The sequence below is a fragment of the Dicentrarchus labrax genome, unplaced genomic scaffold (genome assembly GCF_905237075.1).
Source record: "Dicentrarchus labrax unplaced genomic scaffold, dlabrax2021, whole genome shotgun sequence".
NCBI classification, from domain to species: domain Eukaryota; kingdom Metazoa; phylum Chordata; class Actinopteri; family Moronidae; genus Dicentrarchus; species Dicentrarchus labrax.
Genome location: NW_026136703.1, coordinates 11,112,721 through 11,130,621, shown reverse-complemented (window position 1 = coordinate 11,130,621; position 17,901 = coordinate 11,112,721). Strand labels below are relative to the sequence as shown.

The following is a 17,901-nucleotide window of genomic DNA, read 5'->3' as shown; positions in this document are numbered from 1 at the left end:
AGAGAGAGCAGTGGATGCACAGTGAAGAGGAAAGGAGGACAGAGAGATGCACACTGCAGCAGCGCCCACCGATGCTGAAAATGAGAAACATTTCATTAGGAAGATATTGAAATGCTAATATAAAAACAAGTTACTGAGCACACACAGTTGCAAGGCTATAAATATATATTCCAGACTCTTTGAGCTTTTCAATTTCCATTCAAAGCTTATGTGTGAGAGGCTGCTCATTGCTTGTTTCCTTAAGAAGGCTATGATCCAAAGTTAGACACATTTCCACAACTTACATTTGTATTTCCGAAGCTTTTATCTGCTCGCATTAAATTCCATTTTTGGTGCTTGAGGATGGCAAACATGCACTCTGTTTCTGTCTCCAGCTACTCCACTCTTGCATGTCTATGTTCTCCTCTTTCCCTCTCTCTTCAAGGAAACTCTGGAATCATTCAAGCTTAAATGGCAACCCGAACGAATGAACCTTTTTTCCTGCCATAAATGAGATCCCAAAAGCCCCCAAGGAAGACACTCCAGAAATACATGGCATTGCCAATTTGTGAATGCATGCATGGAGAGTGAACACACACAGACACACAGCCGCACACATACAGATGTTTGTGTTGACAGAACCGGTTCACCAGTTATCAAAGAAAGATCTTGCTTGCTTTTCTTCATTGTGTGTTCTTCCCTATTTCAGTTGTTTCAGAGGTCCTGGCTCTGTGAAGCCTCCTCTTCACTGTCCTTGAAAATATTCGAGGTGCTTCAACTATTCCTCACACACAGAAAAAACCTTGAATGAACATTCCATCAAGTGAAACAAAAGAAAAGCCCAATTCTTATAATTAAAAGTTCAGTATGTTCAGGATATGTCTTCTGGCGAAAGCAGATGAAGTCAGAAAACTCAAAACTGCTGTTCTTATTAAATGTAACCAAGGGAAACCAAGGTCACACACCCACATGAGTGGCGCACCCATTAGAGTGTGAAACTGTTCGTCAGCCCACGGTGCTTACCCCACACATTCCTCTAATACTTTTCAGCAGGAAAAGAGCAGGACTGTATATTATATCTCCCCCATCCCCCACATTAGAAGAGCTCTGCTATCGAAATACAAATTTGTCTACCATATAGAATTATGACATAACCACCCATCTCTCTGATTACACCAAACACACATGACCCACACTGCAGTGACCTGCAATCAGCATATCTTCCTGTCCCATGAGCAGCTCTGGCATTAAGGAGTGCCATCATTAGACAGACCGACAGACCGACAGGCAGATAGACGGACAGGGACTTCTCTAATCTGCTTTAAGGGGGCCAGCCCTGCTATAATCTGTATTAATACTAAATTATTAAACAGACTGTCAGTCACACCAATGCCAGAGAGCAACACTACTGGCCACACACATGACACCACAGAGATCCTGTCTGCATGTAAAATGACTGAAGGGGAGTGTTTATTAGCTGAACAAATGCATACAGTGGGGCTTATGCTGCATCTGGACAATATGGAGATACAGTGGAGACAGTCATTTACTGAAAGAAATGATCTGTCTTCCAACAATATTCACATGCCCATATGTACTTTGAAATGAAATAGTAAGATAACTATGATTGACCTGAATGGAATGGAACCTTAATTAGTATTATTGGTAACACGTGTTTATCCTACTATTGCATGTCAAATTGTTCCTTCTCTCATATACTGGCCGTGTAGAAATCCCTTCCTGATGCATTGTTAGTGCCGGGGGATGAGGGACAGTTCTGTTCAGCCAAAGTTAATAATACAAACAATACCTCTGCTCAACTTTGTGTTTAACAAGCAAAGGTTTGCATGCTAACAAGGCTAAACTGAGATGGTGAACCTGGTAAATATGAAATACTTCCTTAACTCTAGAACTGGGGAACATAGGATCCTTTGCCATGTTCCCATTATGTGCAATATAAGTCTGGGGAACATAGGGCCGACCCCCATTGCTGTAGACAGGCACTTGTTACTATCGCTCCACTGCAGCTCACTAAGGAACCTCTGTGGAAACAGGAGAGGGAATTCTGTACTAAAATGAGTCACATTTTTGGTGAGACCCACTAAAGCCTCATTAGCTTCAACGTAACAAATGCCTTTTTGTACAGAACTTGGACTGTAGATATGCTCCCCGTCTCTTCTGTTAGAATCACATTAGAAAGGGATCTCAAGCTACCAAGACCATCATACATGTGGCCATGTGAGTCCTATTTTAAGACAGAGTGAAAGAAATGTGAGCTTCTCCTTTAATCTAATTTTGACCCAATATCCAAAAAAAACATTGCAGAATAACTCTGAAAGACATCACACTCATTTCTCGGATCCATAATGCTCCACGTCTTCACCCTGGCGTCTCTCAGGTTATACTCATCCATCAATCTGTCTGATCTAGGCTTGTCTCTGTCAGGGCGACTGCCTTGTGTAATCATGCCTAAGTGGAAAAACAGCAGCTCTCTGTTAATCACAATACAACAGCAGGCAACCACCTCCTACCAGGCCACTGACAGGTATCCATTTACTCTTATATCCACCTCAGATGGCACATAAATTACTTTTCTAGCTAAAATATAAAGAGGATGTTTTTTTGGGGAAAAGTATTTCTGTTGGTGATATTAATGGTGTGTCTAAATCATATTGTGTCTGCCACAAATGCCAAAGACCACTCTGTGAGACAATGTGTAATTCAACAAAATATCTTTAATAGATATAAACATTTTTACACATCACAGCTCAATGGAAACAGAATCACATGCTGTCACACATGTTAAGAATGAAGGTGCAGGGGCGTTCTGCTGTGCTAGGGGCCTGGAACTCATTCGTCTGTCTCCGTCTCATGGTCTTTGTCCTGTCTTATCCCCAGTTTACCTTTCATATCGGTCCTTTCACTCTCCACTATATCCTAGCCAATAAAGCAGAAATATATCAAAAAATAATCTTAGAAAATAAGAATGAAGGTGCAAATTCAGATGAATATCAAATTCTCCTTATATACAGTTGCACAGTATCTGAGTACAAAAGGAGGCTTAAATAGGGACTTTATCTGGTCATCTATAGACCAAATTCAGGCCGGGCTTACAAGCAGATCTACACGCTACAGAACGCTCTGTAGCTGGAATTTCAGGATTCACACAATATCTTATGATGTAATCATATACTGAACAGTACCGATTTAATCTATTGAGAGAAATACGGATCAGATTGAGCCCCTTTTAGCATGCTATGGATGGAGGAGGAGGAGGTCAGTTCCATATAGCATTTTACATGTTGTCAACACTAGGTGACATGGTCAATCAATCCACTGCAGCAGGCAAGGCTGGAAATAAACCGTAAAGACTTTCAATAAAAATAAAATAAAAAAAAAAATAAGGAGAATTTGTATTTTGGATTAAAAATTAGTTTTCTCCTGTTGAAAACTTGGTTTAGATTTAAAGGATATATACTCTCTCATATAGGAGACTGACCATAATAATTACATGCAGACCTCTAACTGCATATGGCTGTTTTTCTTGGCCATCATCTTTGTCATAAATACTCTTTACATATCATATCCAGGACTGAGGTGAGAAAATAAACGTTAACATCATATATTTACAATAATCTGAATAAGTGACACTGAACTGTCAATCTCTATCTTTATGGCACCCATTTTGTTCTGTGTTGTTTTTTTTTTAAGATAATATATATATATATATATATATATATATATATATATATATATATATATTCTTTTCATTAGCTTGTGACCAGTAGTCCTATACAAGTTTTACTTGCTTTTAACCTTCTAGTACTTAAACATAATACACTTGTACAATCTTATTACGTAGGCAGTACAGAGAGGCAGTTGACCTTACAGTGTTTACAGTTATGTGCTATGCAAAGGGTCTGTCTGTCTGTGTCTACCTACCCACACTGCTACTGAAAAAGCAAAGTGTCTTATGGGGAATGACACATCCCATCATCTCATATAGCTTCTTTTCTTTTGGTTAGTAATAAAAAATAATCAGTGCTGTTATCACTGAATTGGTGAGTCTGAAGAACGTGTAAGCACCAACTAATTAACAACACGCTGTCACCTAACTCTTGGAAAGAGTCGACCTCTATCAGAGGAATATAGGACTGCTTTCACCAACTCTTTCATCGGTTGAACACATTTTAAATTGTGTTGGAGCTTTTTAAATTGGAAATCTGTTCACTTGTAATTAGGTTAGCTGGGGAACTAAATGGGGACAGTAACTTTAAATCCCTTTAGGTTAGTTTCAACATCTTGCCGTCTGTGACATGCAGGGATAACAACAATCCATTAAATTGGACACAAAGCATCATATTTGTGAAATTCAAAGGAAGGGAGTGCATGCTGATCAAAACTGACACACAGTCGCACCACTGCTCTTTGTCTTCTATTCCCCTGTTCTTTCCCAAAAATAATGTAGTCTTTCATGGTGATTATACCACAGATTCACAAGGCTGTGGAAGGATGACATGTAAGTCCATGTTGGCACTGGTTTGTAAAAGCCAGAGAGAAACAGTTCATGTCGTGAGTTTTCAGAAGTAATTCTGTTGTAAGTTCAGAACCGAACAACCGAGTTTCAGGTCAGTTTGAGTAGTGGTCAAACTCCTAAAGTAGAGCAGTCGGCAGCTCTGTGCATCAGTTCATGTCGATGGTGTTAAAGACCCACTCTGTGAACTTCTTGAGCTTGGCTGAGGCGCTGTAGGACTCCTCCAGGAGACGCTGGTTGTCTTCTCGCAAGCTCTGGATCTGAGCCTGCAGTGATGCCTTCGCATCTTTCTCCTGGTGGTGACAAAGACTTTTGTGAGCAAAATGCTGTTAGATCTTGACATTAAAACAATTAATACATTGGATATATCACATATTGTCACTCTAAATCTATGTTTTTGTTTATTTTATGTTACTTGAAATAACATTTTCCAGGAGGAGCTCTCACTCTTACTCAACAATAACTCACCTTCTTCAAGTCATCCTGTAGCACCTTCACCATTGACTCCAGCTGGCTGACCTTGCCCATCAGGCAGGCTGGAGTCTCTCTATGAAAACAGACAACCAGGAAATTAGTTGGTAGAAACACTGAGAATTCAGAGTGAAGCAGTGGTTAAAGCAGGTTGGCTTTTTCATATACTGTGGAATAGAGGTTTACAAACGCTTTGCTGATTTTACTGTCTAGCCTGCAGTCAACCAGAGCGGAGGACTAATTAATTATATCAGCTGCAGTAGTGTTTGACTGGAGTGAAATCTGCAGGGTCGTCCCTGGCATAGTGCTGGACACCAGTGGATAGAGCAAACATTGGTCTCAGGCCATGACCTAAGGGCTCTTACCCAGGCGATGGCTGTCTCAGCGGGGCAGCCTGAGGCTCAGCCTGCTGGGGGCTGGTGGCTGCTGTGCTCTCAGCCATGGAGCTCTCCTCTTGGGCTGCTAGGAAGACCAGCCTCTGCTCTGAATAAAAAACAGTGAAAAGACTCATTATTTGACCTGGAGAGAGAACAAATACAGACTAACAGTGCCCTCTTCTGGTGGGAGTAAAGATTACAGTTGTTTTTTTTCTGCCAAATTGTCCACTGAAAAATAATATTTAATAATAATAGTTAAAGTAATTAACCTTCACTTCCAATGACGTCGAGGAGGAAATTAAAATTGAACATGTGCCTACCCTCAAAGGCCTTGGCAGCGTCTACCAGGTGAGCCCAGTCCAGTGGGCCATCTGCCCCAGTGTCAGGCAGGGGCATGAGGACAGGGTCCTGCAGCTGCTGTCTCTTCCTCTCCTGCTCCAGCTCTGAGCTCTCTGGGGCTGACAGGTCTCCTGGGAACGGGACACAGCAAGAGTAAAACACTGAACAGCATGTGTATCTGTTTATCTATTTTTATCTGAAGACTTACAATGTATTGAAATTCACATTACTTTTCTAGCTACAAACAAAGGTCCCCAATATGTATCACATTCCAACCTCCTCTGTGATTAGCTATAAAAACTAAAGATTTACCCAGCGATTTGTGTGAGGCTCGCCGGCTTGGTCCATGGCGAGTGGTGGGTGAGCGTGGCATGGTGGAGCAGCTGAACAGAAGGTCGGTAGGCGTGTCACGCTGTCCACTGGAGGATGGCTCCCTCTGCCCGCCATAAATACTCTCATCTGACAGGGTTCTCTGGAGGGAGCGACGAGTGGGTGGTGGACCTGGAAACAATGGCTTTGGATAGGGACAGAAACAAGTGACAGGACACAGGTAAGACAAAGTGAGACATATTGCAAATGGTATTTAATTGGAAGAATCACTTGCAAATAATCACAAAGTTAGTGTATAGGCTGCTTTGCTAAAGCTTGCATTTGTTCTACTACCACTAAGAGTTTCAACCATTTATCCATTACGTCTAGCTATTTTACCTTTTAATTATGGGGACAGTAACTTTAAATCCCTTTAGGTTAGTTTCAACATCTTGCCGTCTGTGACATGCAGGGATAACAACAATCCATTAAATTGGACACAAAGCATCATATTTGTGAAATTCAAAGGAAGGGAGTGCATGCTGATCAAAACTGACACACAGTCACACCACTGCTCTTTGTCTTCTATTCCCCTGTTCTTTCCCAAAAATAATGTAGTCTTTCATGGTGATTATACCACAGATTCACAAGGCTGCGGAAGGATGACATGTAAGTCCATGTTGGCACTGGTTTGTAAAAGCCAGAGAGAAACAGTTCATGTCGTGAGTTTTCAGAAGTAATTCTGTTGTAAGTTCAGAACCGAACAACCGAGTTTCAGGTCAGTTTGAGTAGTGGTCAAACTCCTAAAGTAGAGCAGTCGGCGGCTCTGTGCATCAGTTCATGTCGATGTGGTGTACCACTAAGAGTTTCAACCATTTATCCATTACGTCTAGCTATTTTACCTTTTAATTATGGGGACAGTAACTTTAAATCCCTTTAGGTTAGTTTCAACATCTTGCCGTCTGTGACATGCAGGGATAACAACAATCCATTAAATTGGACACAAAGCATCATATTTGTGAAATTCAAAGGAAGGGAGTGCATGCTGATCAAAACTGACACACAGTCACACCACTGCTCTTTGTCTTCTATTCCCCTGTTCTTTCCCAAAATAATGTAGTCTTTCATGGTGATTATACCACAGATTCACAAGGCTGCGGAAGGATGACATGTAAGTCCATGTTGGCACTGGTTTGTAAAAGCCAGAGAGAAACAGTTCATGTCGTGAGTTTTCAGAAGTAATTCTGTTGTAAGTTCAGAACCGAACAACCGAGTTTCAGGTCAGTTTGAGTAGTGGTCAAACTCCTAAAGTAGAGCAGTCGGCGGCTCTGTGCATCAGTTCATGTCGATGTGGTGTACCACTAAGAGTTTCAACCATTTATCCATTACGTCTAGCTATTTTACCTTTTAATTATTAGTTTGAACTATTTCAACTGTTTATCCATTACTCTTAGCTATTTCAACAGTATATTCATTCCTTTTAACTAACTATTTCAACTGTTTATTACTTTTAGCTAACTAAATCAACTTTTAACTATTACTTTTAGTTAACTATTTAAGTTGTTTATTACTTTTAGCTAACTTTTTCAACTGTTTATTACTTGTAGCTAACTATTTCAATTGTTTATTTATTACTTTTAGCTCCCTAATTCTACTCGCATGCTACCTAGTGACTACAACTGACTAAAGTTGAACGGCAGCTAATTGCAAATAGAAATTGTAATCCTATTTCATTTTCTTCAACACATAACAAAATAAAATCTTCATTTCTATTTTTTAGTTCAGTTTGGTTGGGTTAATTAGTTAAGCTTTCCACGTAACCCCTGGAAACTGCAGAAGTACCTCTTGCGATAGAAGGACACCTGGTCAGAAATCACTGTACTGTGTTTCTAGCATCAGTATAGACAATAAGGCCACAGCCTGTCTCAGTACCTTCTCTTCGCTTGTAGTAGGTGGAGGGCTGTCAAGTGTGATGAGCTTCTTCAAATCTTCTTCCAGGCTGGACTTGGCAGTGTGCCGCTGGGGCGACTGGGAGCCCCGGAGATTAGCCCTGAGCTGTGGCTGACCACCGAGCAGACCATCACTCTGGTGCCTTCTGGAGGTACAAGTAAGGTTCAACTCCACATCCAAATAACACAAATTATATAGAAAACCAGGAAGCAAAGCATGTCTGTTACTGAAGGTCATCAATTCAAATCCTGGATGAGAATATGGGAACGATAAGGAGCTGCGGCTACTCTCTCAAAATGTGACACTTAATTGCTTCAACAGGAAAAGCTGTGGTTTGTCGAACAGCTGTACAGTGTGAAACCAGAAGTAATCATCAACCACAAATTGTGCAATCGCCCTTTGGGCCAAATAATGAGACACATGCTGCTTTGAAAAAGGGTAATTATGTTTAGTCACCCTTTTGTGGGAACCAAAAGATTTAGTTTCAAATGCAACAACACCACACGGTGGCAGTGTTGGCCAAATTAACATAAGCCTTAATATTAGGTGAGCAAGTCAGTGGCTCCTTTCCCCAGTCTCTCAAAGATCAACACCACAGACAGCAGGACGCATTTCTACACTGAATGTTCATTTTCACAACACGTAGCACTGCAGGGAGACACAGTTTTAAACATCCACAGATGTTTAGTGTAAACTACTCCTATCTTACTTGCGAGTGCTGCCAAAGTCCACAGAGTTGACAGTTCCCCCAGGTTTCCTCCAGCCAATCAGGTACTTCGAGGTCGCTCCTTGACGGGGGTAGAAACTCTTGCTCCCTGGGGACTGACAGTTCTGGGACGTGGGTGAGGTGGCCTCAGCAGCTGCCTCGTCTTGTGGTGACACAGGGCTGCAGCCCTGTCCCATCGGACTGCCTGAGTGGCCAGAACTGAGAGTGCTGGAAAAAGAGGGGAGGGAGGTGAGACTTATGGGTAAAAGGAGGCATCACAGACTTATATATTAATGTAATTATACAATATGCAAGCACCAAGGGAAGATTAAGTGGCTGCAAAAGTGGCAGTACAGTAGTATTAATTTGTAGGTTCCATTTTATTTTTTACTTTGTTCAATTAGCATGACTGATGAATGATATATTCATCAGTCTTTAATGTGACTGAAAATGAACTGCCCCAGATGGCAACTTTTTTTCCAGTTTCTAGCAGTTGCACATATATAAACACAAAATAAACACGTCCCCTCACTACATCTCTTTCTGTCGCTGCGGATAGGATCAACTGATGAATTTATAGATAAAAATAGGACACGATGTCCTTGCACTCCATTTCTTCAAATAACATTCCTCGGCAGTTTGACATAAAAGCTTTAATTTTCAAACAGCAAGTTCTGTGTCTGTATGCTAGTGCACATGTGCGTGCACATACTATAAAACAAAGCTGCCAATGTACAGGTCTGGAGGAACTGAGTTATTTCTGGCTGAGTGAAGAAGAGAGGGAGGAAAGCTTTGGTTGATTCAAAGGAAGTGGGATTTAGAAGAGGGGAAACAGTGCTGAGCTCACAGCCTGCATTTCTAGCAACTTCAAGCACTTCCTTTCTATCATGGGCACAGGGAGACGGAGATACATACAAATGCAAAACCACACACACACACACACACACACACACACACACACACACACACACGTTATTTCAGTCTTCCCCTCTCCCTTTGTTAATGCCAAAGTGCAGAGCTTTGGACTTTTCCATCTAGGATGGTACAAGATATATTGGGACTACAATGAATCACTGTCTGTTTAATGAAACATTGATGCAGTGGCAAAAATTCCTCAGCTGCCTACAGCTGACGGGAACAGAAAAGCCGCACACCTGGAGTGGGAGGCGGCATCACTCAGGTTGTAGGAGCCATTATCAGGAACTAGGGGAAAGGCAGATGGACTCTTCGCTGGGATTTCACTGCCTCCAATGGTGACCAGAGAGTCTGATGTCGGAGGTGGAGTGTCTGTGGCCCTCTGGCTGCCTCCCGGGTCTTCTTGCCAAGAGATTTTGTCTTTGGCCCTGAAGGCCCCAGTGGAGGAAGCTGTGCTGCTTTGCGTGGCAGTGAAGGAGGTGGCATCAATGCCGCTGTCAGTGGAGGCGCCCTGAAGATAGCCGTTGAGCTCAAGATCACTCCGCACTCCTGAACGTGAGCCCACTTCGTACCACTTCTCATCGCTGTGGGCGGAGCTGGAGGCGTTGCTCGAGAGTGTGTTGCTGCTTGACTGGCTGGATGAATACGGAGCGTCCGGCTATTCAGAGATGATGAATCAAATTAGCATTTTCACCAACATTCTATCGAATAGGAGCGAGGAAATTACATACAGTATGGTGCTTGTTGATTCCAGCTCACCTTAGTGCTTTTGTTGGGAGACATGTGGCTGCTCTGCTCTGACGGCTGGAGGCGAGGAATCACAGCCTTGGAAACCACAGTGTCTGTAGGAAGCAAAGCAATATGGGTACTGAGGTCTGTAGACAAGTGATAGCAGAGGATTAGTTAAGTTTTGCTATCGCTAATATGAGACCAGAGTTATGAGTTTGTCTTACCTGTACTGGTTTTATCCCCCAGTCTGCTGGCCACCTCTCCCTCCCCAGTTCGGGACCATCCAACACCAGTGCTAGAGCACGCTTTGACCCCATTGACTCCCTCACCTGCTGCATGCCGCACAGATGACACAGGGGACTGGCAGTTGTTGTTATTAAACCTAGAGGGGAGATAAGGAAGGTCACCTATCTTGCCAGGTAGTGCAGCAAGCCAATTTAGCATATTTAACCCATAGCTAAGAGCAGAACTTACCCATCGGGCATAGACTTCTGCCTCCAGTGGTTGGTGTCTGTGTAGGAGTGGCTGGAGGGGGAGTTTGTGTTGTGCAGTGTGCGACCCATCACGATGGAGCAGGCCAGAGCGTAGTTGTCGTTCCCTGGGGAATATCTGTGACGATGCAAAAGTATGTCATTAAAGGCAAACTGTAAACTGCTGTCAGACGGCTGTGTGTTCAGCATTATATTTATTTTGTGACCTTTTGGGGTTGAGGGGTCGCCCGTCGCTGGACACACTTCGGGGAATAGCAGCAGAGTTGCGGTCACTGAAGTCTGAAGGAGGAGCCTTGATCAGTGTTCCCCCTGTGCCAGCAGCGCGTGTTTGAGGGCTGGAGGAGGTGCGTGGCCACTTGTTGTTGTTGGTGGGGCGGAAGGGGAACTTTAACTCATAGGGCATGCCCTCCTTGTGGTTCTTGTAATCCACAAGGGGCATGTGGTAGATTTCTGAACAGCCTCTGTTGGAACATGAAGCGTTCACAGTCAGAATAGATTAGAGACAGCCACAGACAACAGCATTACGTTTCTCTTGCATCTATGGATCATCTATATCCACTGTACCTGCGTGGTGTGGAGTCCTCATGAGGGGGAATGATGACCACCTTGACAGTCACAGAGGTTCTGAGGAGGTCGATCATCTGCTCGTGAGACAGTGAGGCCACTGAGACCTTGCAAATCTCCACCAATCGGCTGCCCTGCCTGAGCCCCGCCTGCCAAGCATAACCATAGGGCTCCACCTCAGCGACAATGCCCTCAAAGTTGACGTGAAAGCCCAGCTGGCCCAGGGCATTACGGCGCAGGGTCATCTCTGTGGTCTGACTACCCTTGGTCAACAGCTACAGAACAGACAGAGTGAGGGAGAGGAGGTGCAGAAGGATGAATAAGAGAGAGAGAAGAAATGCATAATGTGTAAAACTTTTATACTTTTTTTTTTTTTTAAACCATCAGGTAAATTAATATACTGTCTTACACATTTTAAAATGCAAGTCTCACACAAGCTGAGGCACATATTTCAATCACATTAGATGAATACTAAGCACTTTAATTCAAATTATTCTCTCCCATAATAATTGACTGCCTTTCGACACCCTGTCTAGCTCTTCTTCTACCTGTGGGAAGTTAATTGAGAAGTAAACAGTAGTTAGTACAGCCCGGGAGCAAATCACAGAAGGAGCGGAGTTCCAATTAGCTACAGTTTGGATGCATGTCATGATGCCTAAAAGACAGGCCATGGAAAAAAAAACAAAAAACACATTCCTGCTTTACAAAGAAGGGCATGTGCCAGTACTGGTAGCAGGCAACAGTCAATCTTTACTTTGCTTACCACCAACTAGAACTGCAGTGTCAGAAGAGTGATCCAAAAGTCCAATCAAAAAAAAGCACTGACTTACCTACACTACGTTGAAACCCTCAGTAATGATATCATATCACCAAATTACTATGTATTATCCTTAGCATGACTTATAATCATAGAGTCAACACAACAGCTGTGGCTTTTTGGTGACTGTATAATTTCAGGCTACACCCATATGTTGCTATAATAACATCAACAATACTTAGTTCTTATTTTTTCATACTACTGTTGTCAAGGAAGTGGACAGATGAAATATCATGCACTTACACAGGACTGGAAGTCACTGATAAAAGTGAAATAATTCACTAAGCACTTTTTGATTTAGAAATGTAGGTTCATTGTTATCTGTATTGACTAGGTTTTCCAGATATATGACTATAATGTAATGATAAAAGTAATATCCATTCAGATAGTCAGACAAGGACTGTGGTGTTCATCACAAGTGGTTTGTCAGAGATGGGGTGTTTGGCTCCGTGTAACCTCTGATAACTACGGCAGATGGTGTGTGATAATGAGATGTAGATAGACAGTAGTGGAGTTCTACTGACCTCCAGTCTTTTGACAACCTCTCCAAAGTCTTCTGTGTTGTTATTGATGGAGCGCAGTGATACACTCTCGCCACGCTCATAGTAGATCTTCATGGAGGCGGGGCTCCCCGTTGACCAACCAATCACATCACGCGTGGCGCAGTTAAAAACCACAGTTTTGGCCTCTTGATCCAACAGGATGATGAAGTCATTTGAAATGGCCAACAGGCATTCCCGTTCAGCACCGGCTACCTGATCTTCAGCATGAACCTGCCAGGTCACGGCTCCCAGGCTCCGAAGCTCCGCCCCACTGTATGGACGCACCTTCTCCCGCCGTTTGTGTGCCAGAGAGATGAAGGGGAACTTCCCAGTGGGTTCCACTGGAGTACTGGTCACATGACGCTCTGCCAAGTCCCGCAGATACTCCTGCCGTGTGCGTGTTGCCATGGCACCAAACTTATCTGACTTGTGTGCTGCGTTCTCGGCGTTGATGACTTTGCCCAACAGGAAGTCCCTGAAGACAGTGGACTTGGGGAAGGTCACGCCCTTAGGGATTGGTGGGCCAAATGAGGGAACGTCCTGGGAACGGGTGACAGCCACACTGCAGAAAGGAAAAAAGAGGGAGCATGTAAATAAATAAACATTACAATCCATATCTGTAAACAACCTTTAAGAAAATATCGATATTGCGATATTTTGTTTTGTGATAGTTCATCGATTTTCAAAAATGCTTGTGTTTAAACCCCTAACTACTAGATAGCAGTGTTGTAAACATAAACTGAGGACTATGATGTTGGATGTTACAGGGACTGTGATAAATACTAATTCAGATACTCAGATTTTATGCATATGGTGCTGTTTTCTGACAGTTTTCCTAAAATTTGATAAAAAATAAAAATAAATCACAATATGTTGCCTTACTTACAGTATCACAATATATCACAATATATTGAATTGTAACTCCTGTATCGTGATACTTATTGTATCGCCATATTCTTGCTAGTAAATAGCCCTAGTCTTTATAGGCCTGCAGCAATGCACTTCGAAAGTACGGTTTGGTTTGGTTTGGTTGGATTCAGTCATAAAGCAATACAAAAAATGGTTGGAAAAATATACAGGAAGACTAAAAAGACAACAGTGTAACTGTGAAAACCACTGCAAGGACAAACAGCATATGGGCTTGTCAAAAAGCATAGTAGAGACATCTTTACATAGTTTCCCCTAAGGTGTTGTTGCCTTTGACCTGTTTCACTTGTGAGTATAAAGGAGGGCGTTAGAATTCCTACGGGCAAGGCTCTCCTCTTGTTACCCTCTACTGCTCCTATTCCATTTGCACACAATGGCTGTCCTTGAGTTGGATTACTATAAATTAGTGAACAGGTGCAGGTACTGCTGCCTCATACCTGTTGTTCATAAGAAAATGGGCTCGGCGTGGAACACATTAAGCAAAGTGTGTTTTCAAACATATTGGGATTAAATTGCCATTTGGGAAAAATTGCTTGGGTGTCAAATCAGTTGCTAGTGTGTTTATACCCCACACCCTGTGTACTTTCTACTGGAAAGTATGAAGGTTACATGGAGGATATAACTGATTATGTATACAGCAGTAGCATATACATTAAAAGCCCATGAGAACGGGAAAACTGAGACGTGGTCTCGGAAAAGCTGATGTGACAGTTCTGACACGTCCCCATCCAGTCCATTAAACAGATAACACAGCCATTGCCTGTAGCAGAAATGTTGCAAACCATGCCTGACTAAACATGGCGTATAAATACTATACATCCAATCACAGTTGACAGGCCAGCTCCCAGTGCTGACATCCTGCCACTCTCTGCTACATCATGGTATGGAGAAGCATTTCCGCGGCTAGGGCTAGCAAACACAAATGGCCTATGTTTCCTAAACAAAGGTCTAGTTATGCAATCTGCCTTGCTGGCCCCGTGTGACTTTGAGACAGCGGTTGAAAGCAGCAGATTAGCACCCCGCTGGCCCCGGGCCACTTACTCCTCTAATGCTCCGGTCTGGCTCAATATGACCTGAGCATTATCCAAATCTCAGCAGCAGGCAACAACAGGCTATTAATAACTGGATGACTCAACAAATCATAACATGCTCTTTATTAATACAGATTAGAGAAGTAAGACACCCCATTATTGACATGGTCTTACACAAGATATAAAGACAGTCATATGGAATGATGACAAACAATAATCTCTCTGGGAGAAATCAAGATTCAAGCTAGTATGTGTGCATGTTAGTGTGTAGTGTGATGTGTGTGTTTATGTTTGCAAATGTGTTAGTAGTGATCAGCTGAAATCCACAGAGCTTGGTATCCAGTAAGTGACAAAGACAAATCACAGCATCAACTACTCTGCGTGAGTACACACACCACAACCTACGAACATCAACACAAACACCTAAAACTTACCTCCTGGTTTCACCAATAAGCAACCATGCTCTTCAAAGTATTACTGCACAATATCCTGAATCTTTGAGGCAATCAATGCAAGGAAACAAAAAGATTTTCCGGGTCAACAATAACTCGATTCTGTTCTGTAGTTACAATCCCACTCTCAAGATATACCACTCAAATTCTTGCAGACTGTGTTCTCTTGTCCAGATGCAGAATATTTTCCAAACCATCAGGAAAAAGTATCCATGGAAAGACTAGTGAAAAAACAGTCAGGAGTGAAGTCTTAACCTTTGGTGCCTCAATCCACAGAATATGAGTAGAAGTCAAAGGCTGGGTGTGTGTGTGAATGTCTCTGGGTGGGGTAGCTAGATTGTACTCAAGGATTCCGAGTCCCGCGCCTCTCCATTTCAACCATAAGGCAAACCAGGAGAGCCAGCATTTCACCCCCTCTCTTTTCCCAGAGTATAAACCAAAAAAAATGCCCCCTTTAGGCAAAAAGAAAGGTGTCCACTCATTGATGGGAATGGAGTAGCTGGTCGGAGACAAAAAGAAGGGCTTGAAATAAATAAGCCCAAATTTGACAAGGGAATCTGAATCCACAGAAGGCTGGCTGGACCCGTCCGCTCCTCAGATGGACTCTGTGAGCTCTGAGGGACTCTGTGAGCTCTCAACAATCCTCCCTGCTCACATGCATGTCCGGGTGAAGAGAGCACTTCATGTGCATGGCGCTAACTCCTTCAGACCATTCCAGCTCACACTGCCCAAAGGCAAAGTGGCAGGCAGGGAGAGGAGGAGGAGAAATGGGGGAGGCTTGTATTATATGAGTGTGTGAAGAGTGGGCCTTTGAGTGAATTAGTGCGCATGGGAAAAAGTGTGTGCATGTGTGTGTAACTGTGCGCAAGTGAGCACGAGAAAGGAGGTAAAAAGGAAAAATGGGAGTACAATAGTGACAGGGAGCAACTATGTGTGTATAATATCTGTGTATGCAGAGCACATAGAGTGTGTGTGTGTGTGCGGTGGGGTAGCGATGCATAAGTTTGAACATTGCCACGGTAGTTGCAGTCACAGATCATCTCGAGGCCAAGAATCAGCCACCGGAGGAGGAGAGGAGATCTCCCATCAGTTTGACAGCTACTGCAGGGCCAATCTATTCTATTTGACCATAATCAAACAAATTTATGCTTATGCAGACATGCAGAACACATGAACACACACACACACAATCCAGCCAGAAGGGACAGTCACGCAACAGGCTTTTATGTTTGACCCATGCCTTCCGGTCAATGCTTTTGTCTTAATGCTACTGTAGCTACCTGCGTAAAAACAACACCGCTGGTAGCACTGAAAGTAGTGTGGAGCTTTTAAGGGTCCCATAAAAGGGTCCAGTTCTGCACTGAGATGGGAAGTTAAAACCAGATTTTCATTCAACATTGCTACTGGGTTTAGTCAGTCTGGCCCACTTAAAATTGTAATGAGTCTCCTTAGTCTCCAGACACGGTCATATATATTCATAGCTGGTGGGCTAACCTTAACCTCAGTGTCAGTCGCTGTTCCATACTCATAATTCTCTGAAACCTGTACTTATCCAGGAAGAAGATTTGTTCAGCACACATGCCACACACACACCAACAGTTCTTTTCTTACATGTGTCGAAGAAAAAGGCTTGTTTCCATTGTGATCCGTGAAGTTTAGCTATTATTCTGCCATTCTGTTATCTCTGCTGTTTAAATACAATGACCCACCTGTAGCATGTGTTGTCGGAGCACGGATTGTGCACTCGTACGATGATGAAGACATGTTGAAAATGAGAGCGAATGGCCTTGGGGGTGAAGGGGTGAGCACCGGGCTCCTGGAACACGATGGTCACTATGTCGTTCCCTATGTGGCGCTTCCTCAGCAACTAGTCATTGGAAAACAACAAAGTCTTAAATTGGAGAAGTATGTGACTTGAATCTGAAAGCAAAGTCATACCAAGCACACGGTACATTCCAGTTAAAGACAAAACAAAAAACAAAACATCGCACTTGGAGACAATAAAAGTTGGATGGGAATCAAATCTGATACCTGATACATGTCATATCATGCATTCCCTTCAATTCAATTCAATTCAGTTTTATTTGTATAGCGCCAATTCATAACAGAAGTTATCTCAGGACACTTTTCAAATAGAGCAGGTCTAGACCGAACTCTTTAAAACATTATTTACAGAGACCCAACAGTACCACCATGAGCAAGCACTTGGCGACAAGGGCAAGGAAAAACTGCCTGTTAAAAGGCAGAAACCTAGGACAGATCCTCCGGCTCTAGGTGGGTGGTCGTCTGTCTCGACCAGTTGGGGTGAGAGAGAACACAACACCCTTCATTTAAAGTTTTCTTCGGTACATCTGTTTCCAAACAAAGGAGTTTTCCATTTCCTGAACACAGCTAATAGTATACCACCAAAGATGGGCTCTCCATTTTTACCTGTTGTTTGTTGTTGGGTGTGTAAGGCAGCAGAGTCGACACATGGAACATGAGCTCATAGTCCTTGTAAGTCGTGTACAGGGAGTGGGTGCCTGTGGAATCCGCTGCAGGAAAAACAGTACAAGACCCGTTTTACAATTACCGTCATTCATCTCTCTCACATGTGTATTCTGTGTGCTCACAGTTTTCTGTGTAAGACAGGATGCAATTTCACCGTAGCCCAAACAACAACAACAGTGAACTGGGGATCAATGTCAGCCTGGATAAGATGACTGACAAAACCACAGCTCAATCAAGTTTTTCACTCAAGTGTCATCCTGTAAGTGGAGCCAGAACAA

At 43.0% G+C, this 17,901-nt stretch overlaps 1 protein-coding gene across 2 annotated transcripts in view; it reads right to left on the bottom strand.

Moving 5' to 3' along the window:
- Window positions 1-2,694: 2,694 nt before the first annotated feature.
- The window catches only part of LOC127357473 (signal-induced proliferation-associated 1-like protein 1), a 35,311-nt gene continuing 20,104 nt past the window's right edge, over window positions 2,695-17,901 (bottom strand). Inside the window, exons 6-22 of one of the 2 annotated variants that reach the window (XM_051389708.1) lie at window positions 17,564-17,667; window positions 16,843-17,000; window positions 12,706-13,285; window positions 11,365-11,639; window positions 11,007-11,261; window positions 10,784-10,918; window positions 10,534-10,691; window positions 10,340-10,422; window positions 9,820-10,238; window positions 8,669-8,893; window positions 7,942-8,104; window positions 6,013-6,214; window positions 5,682-5,831; window positions 5,350-5,467; window positions 4,982-5,060; window positions 4,694-4,806; window positions 2,695-2,916 (exon numbers count right to left, since the gene is read on the bottom strand). In XM_051389708.1, the coding sequence (XP_051245668.1) occupies window positions 2,910-2,916; window positions 4,694-4,806; window positions 4,982-5,060; window positions 5,350-5,467; window positions 5,682-5,831; window positions 6,013-6,214; window positions 7,942-8,104; window positions 8,669-8,893; window positions 9,820-10,238; window positions 10,340-10,422; window positions 10,534-10,691; window positions 10,784-10,918; window positions 11,007-11,261; window positions 11,365-11,639; window positions 12,706-13,285; window positions 16,843-17,000; window positions 17,564-17,667 (3,224 nt within the window). In that variant the 3' untranslated portion in view covers window positions 2,695-2,909. Of the gene's footprint in view, window positions 4,807-4,981; window positions 5,061-5,349; window positions 5,468-5,681; window positions 5,832-6,012; window positions 6,215-7,941; window positions 8,105-8,668; window positions 8,894-9,819; window positions 10,239-10,339; window positions 10,423-10,533; window positions 10,692-10,783; window positions 10,919-11,006; window positions 11,262-11,364; window positions 11,640-12,705; window positions 13,286-16,842; window positions 17,001-17,563; window positions 17,668-17,901 lie in introns of both variants that reach the window. The other variant, XM_051389699.1, reaches the window with a different exon arrangement.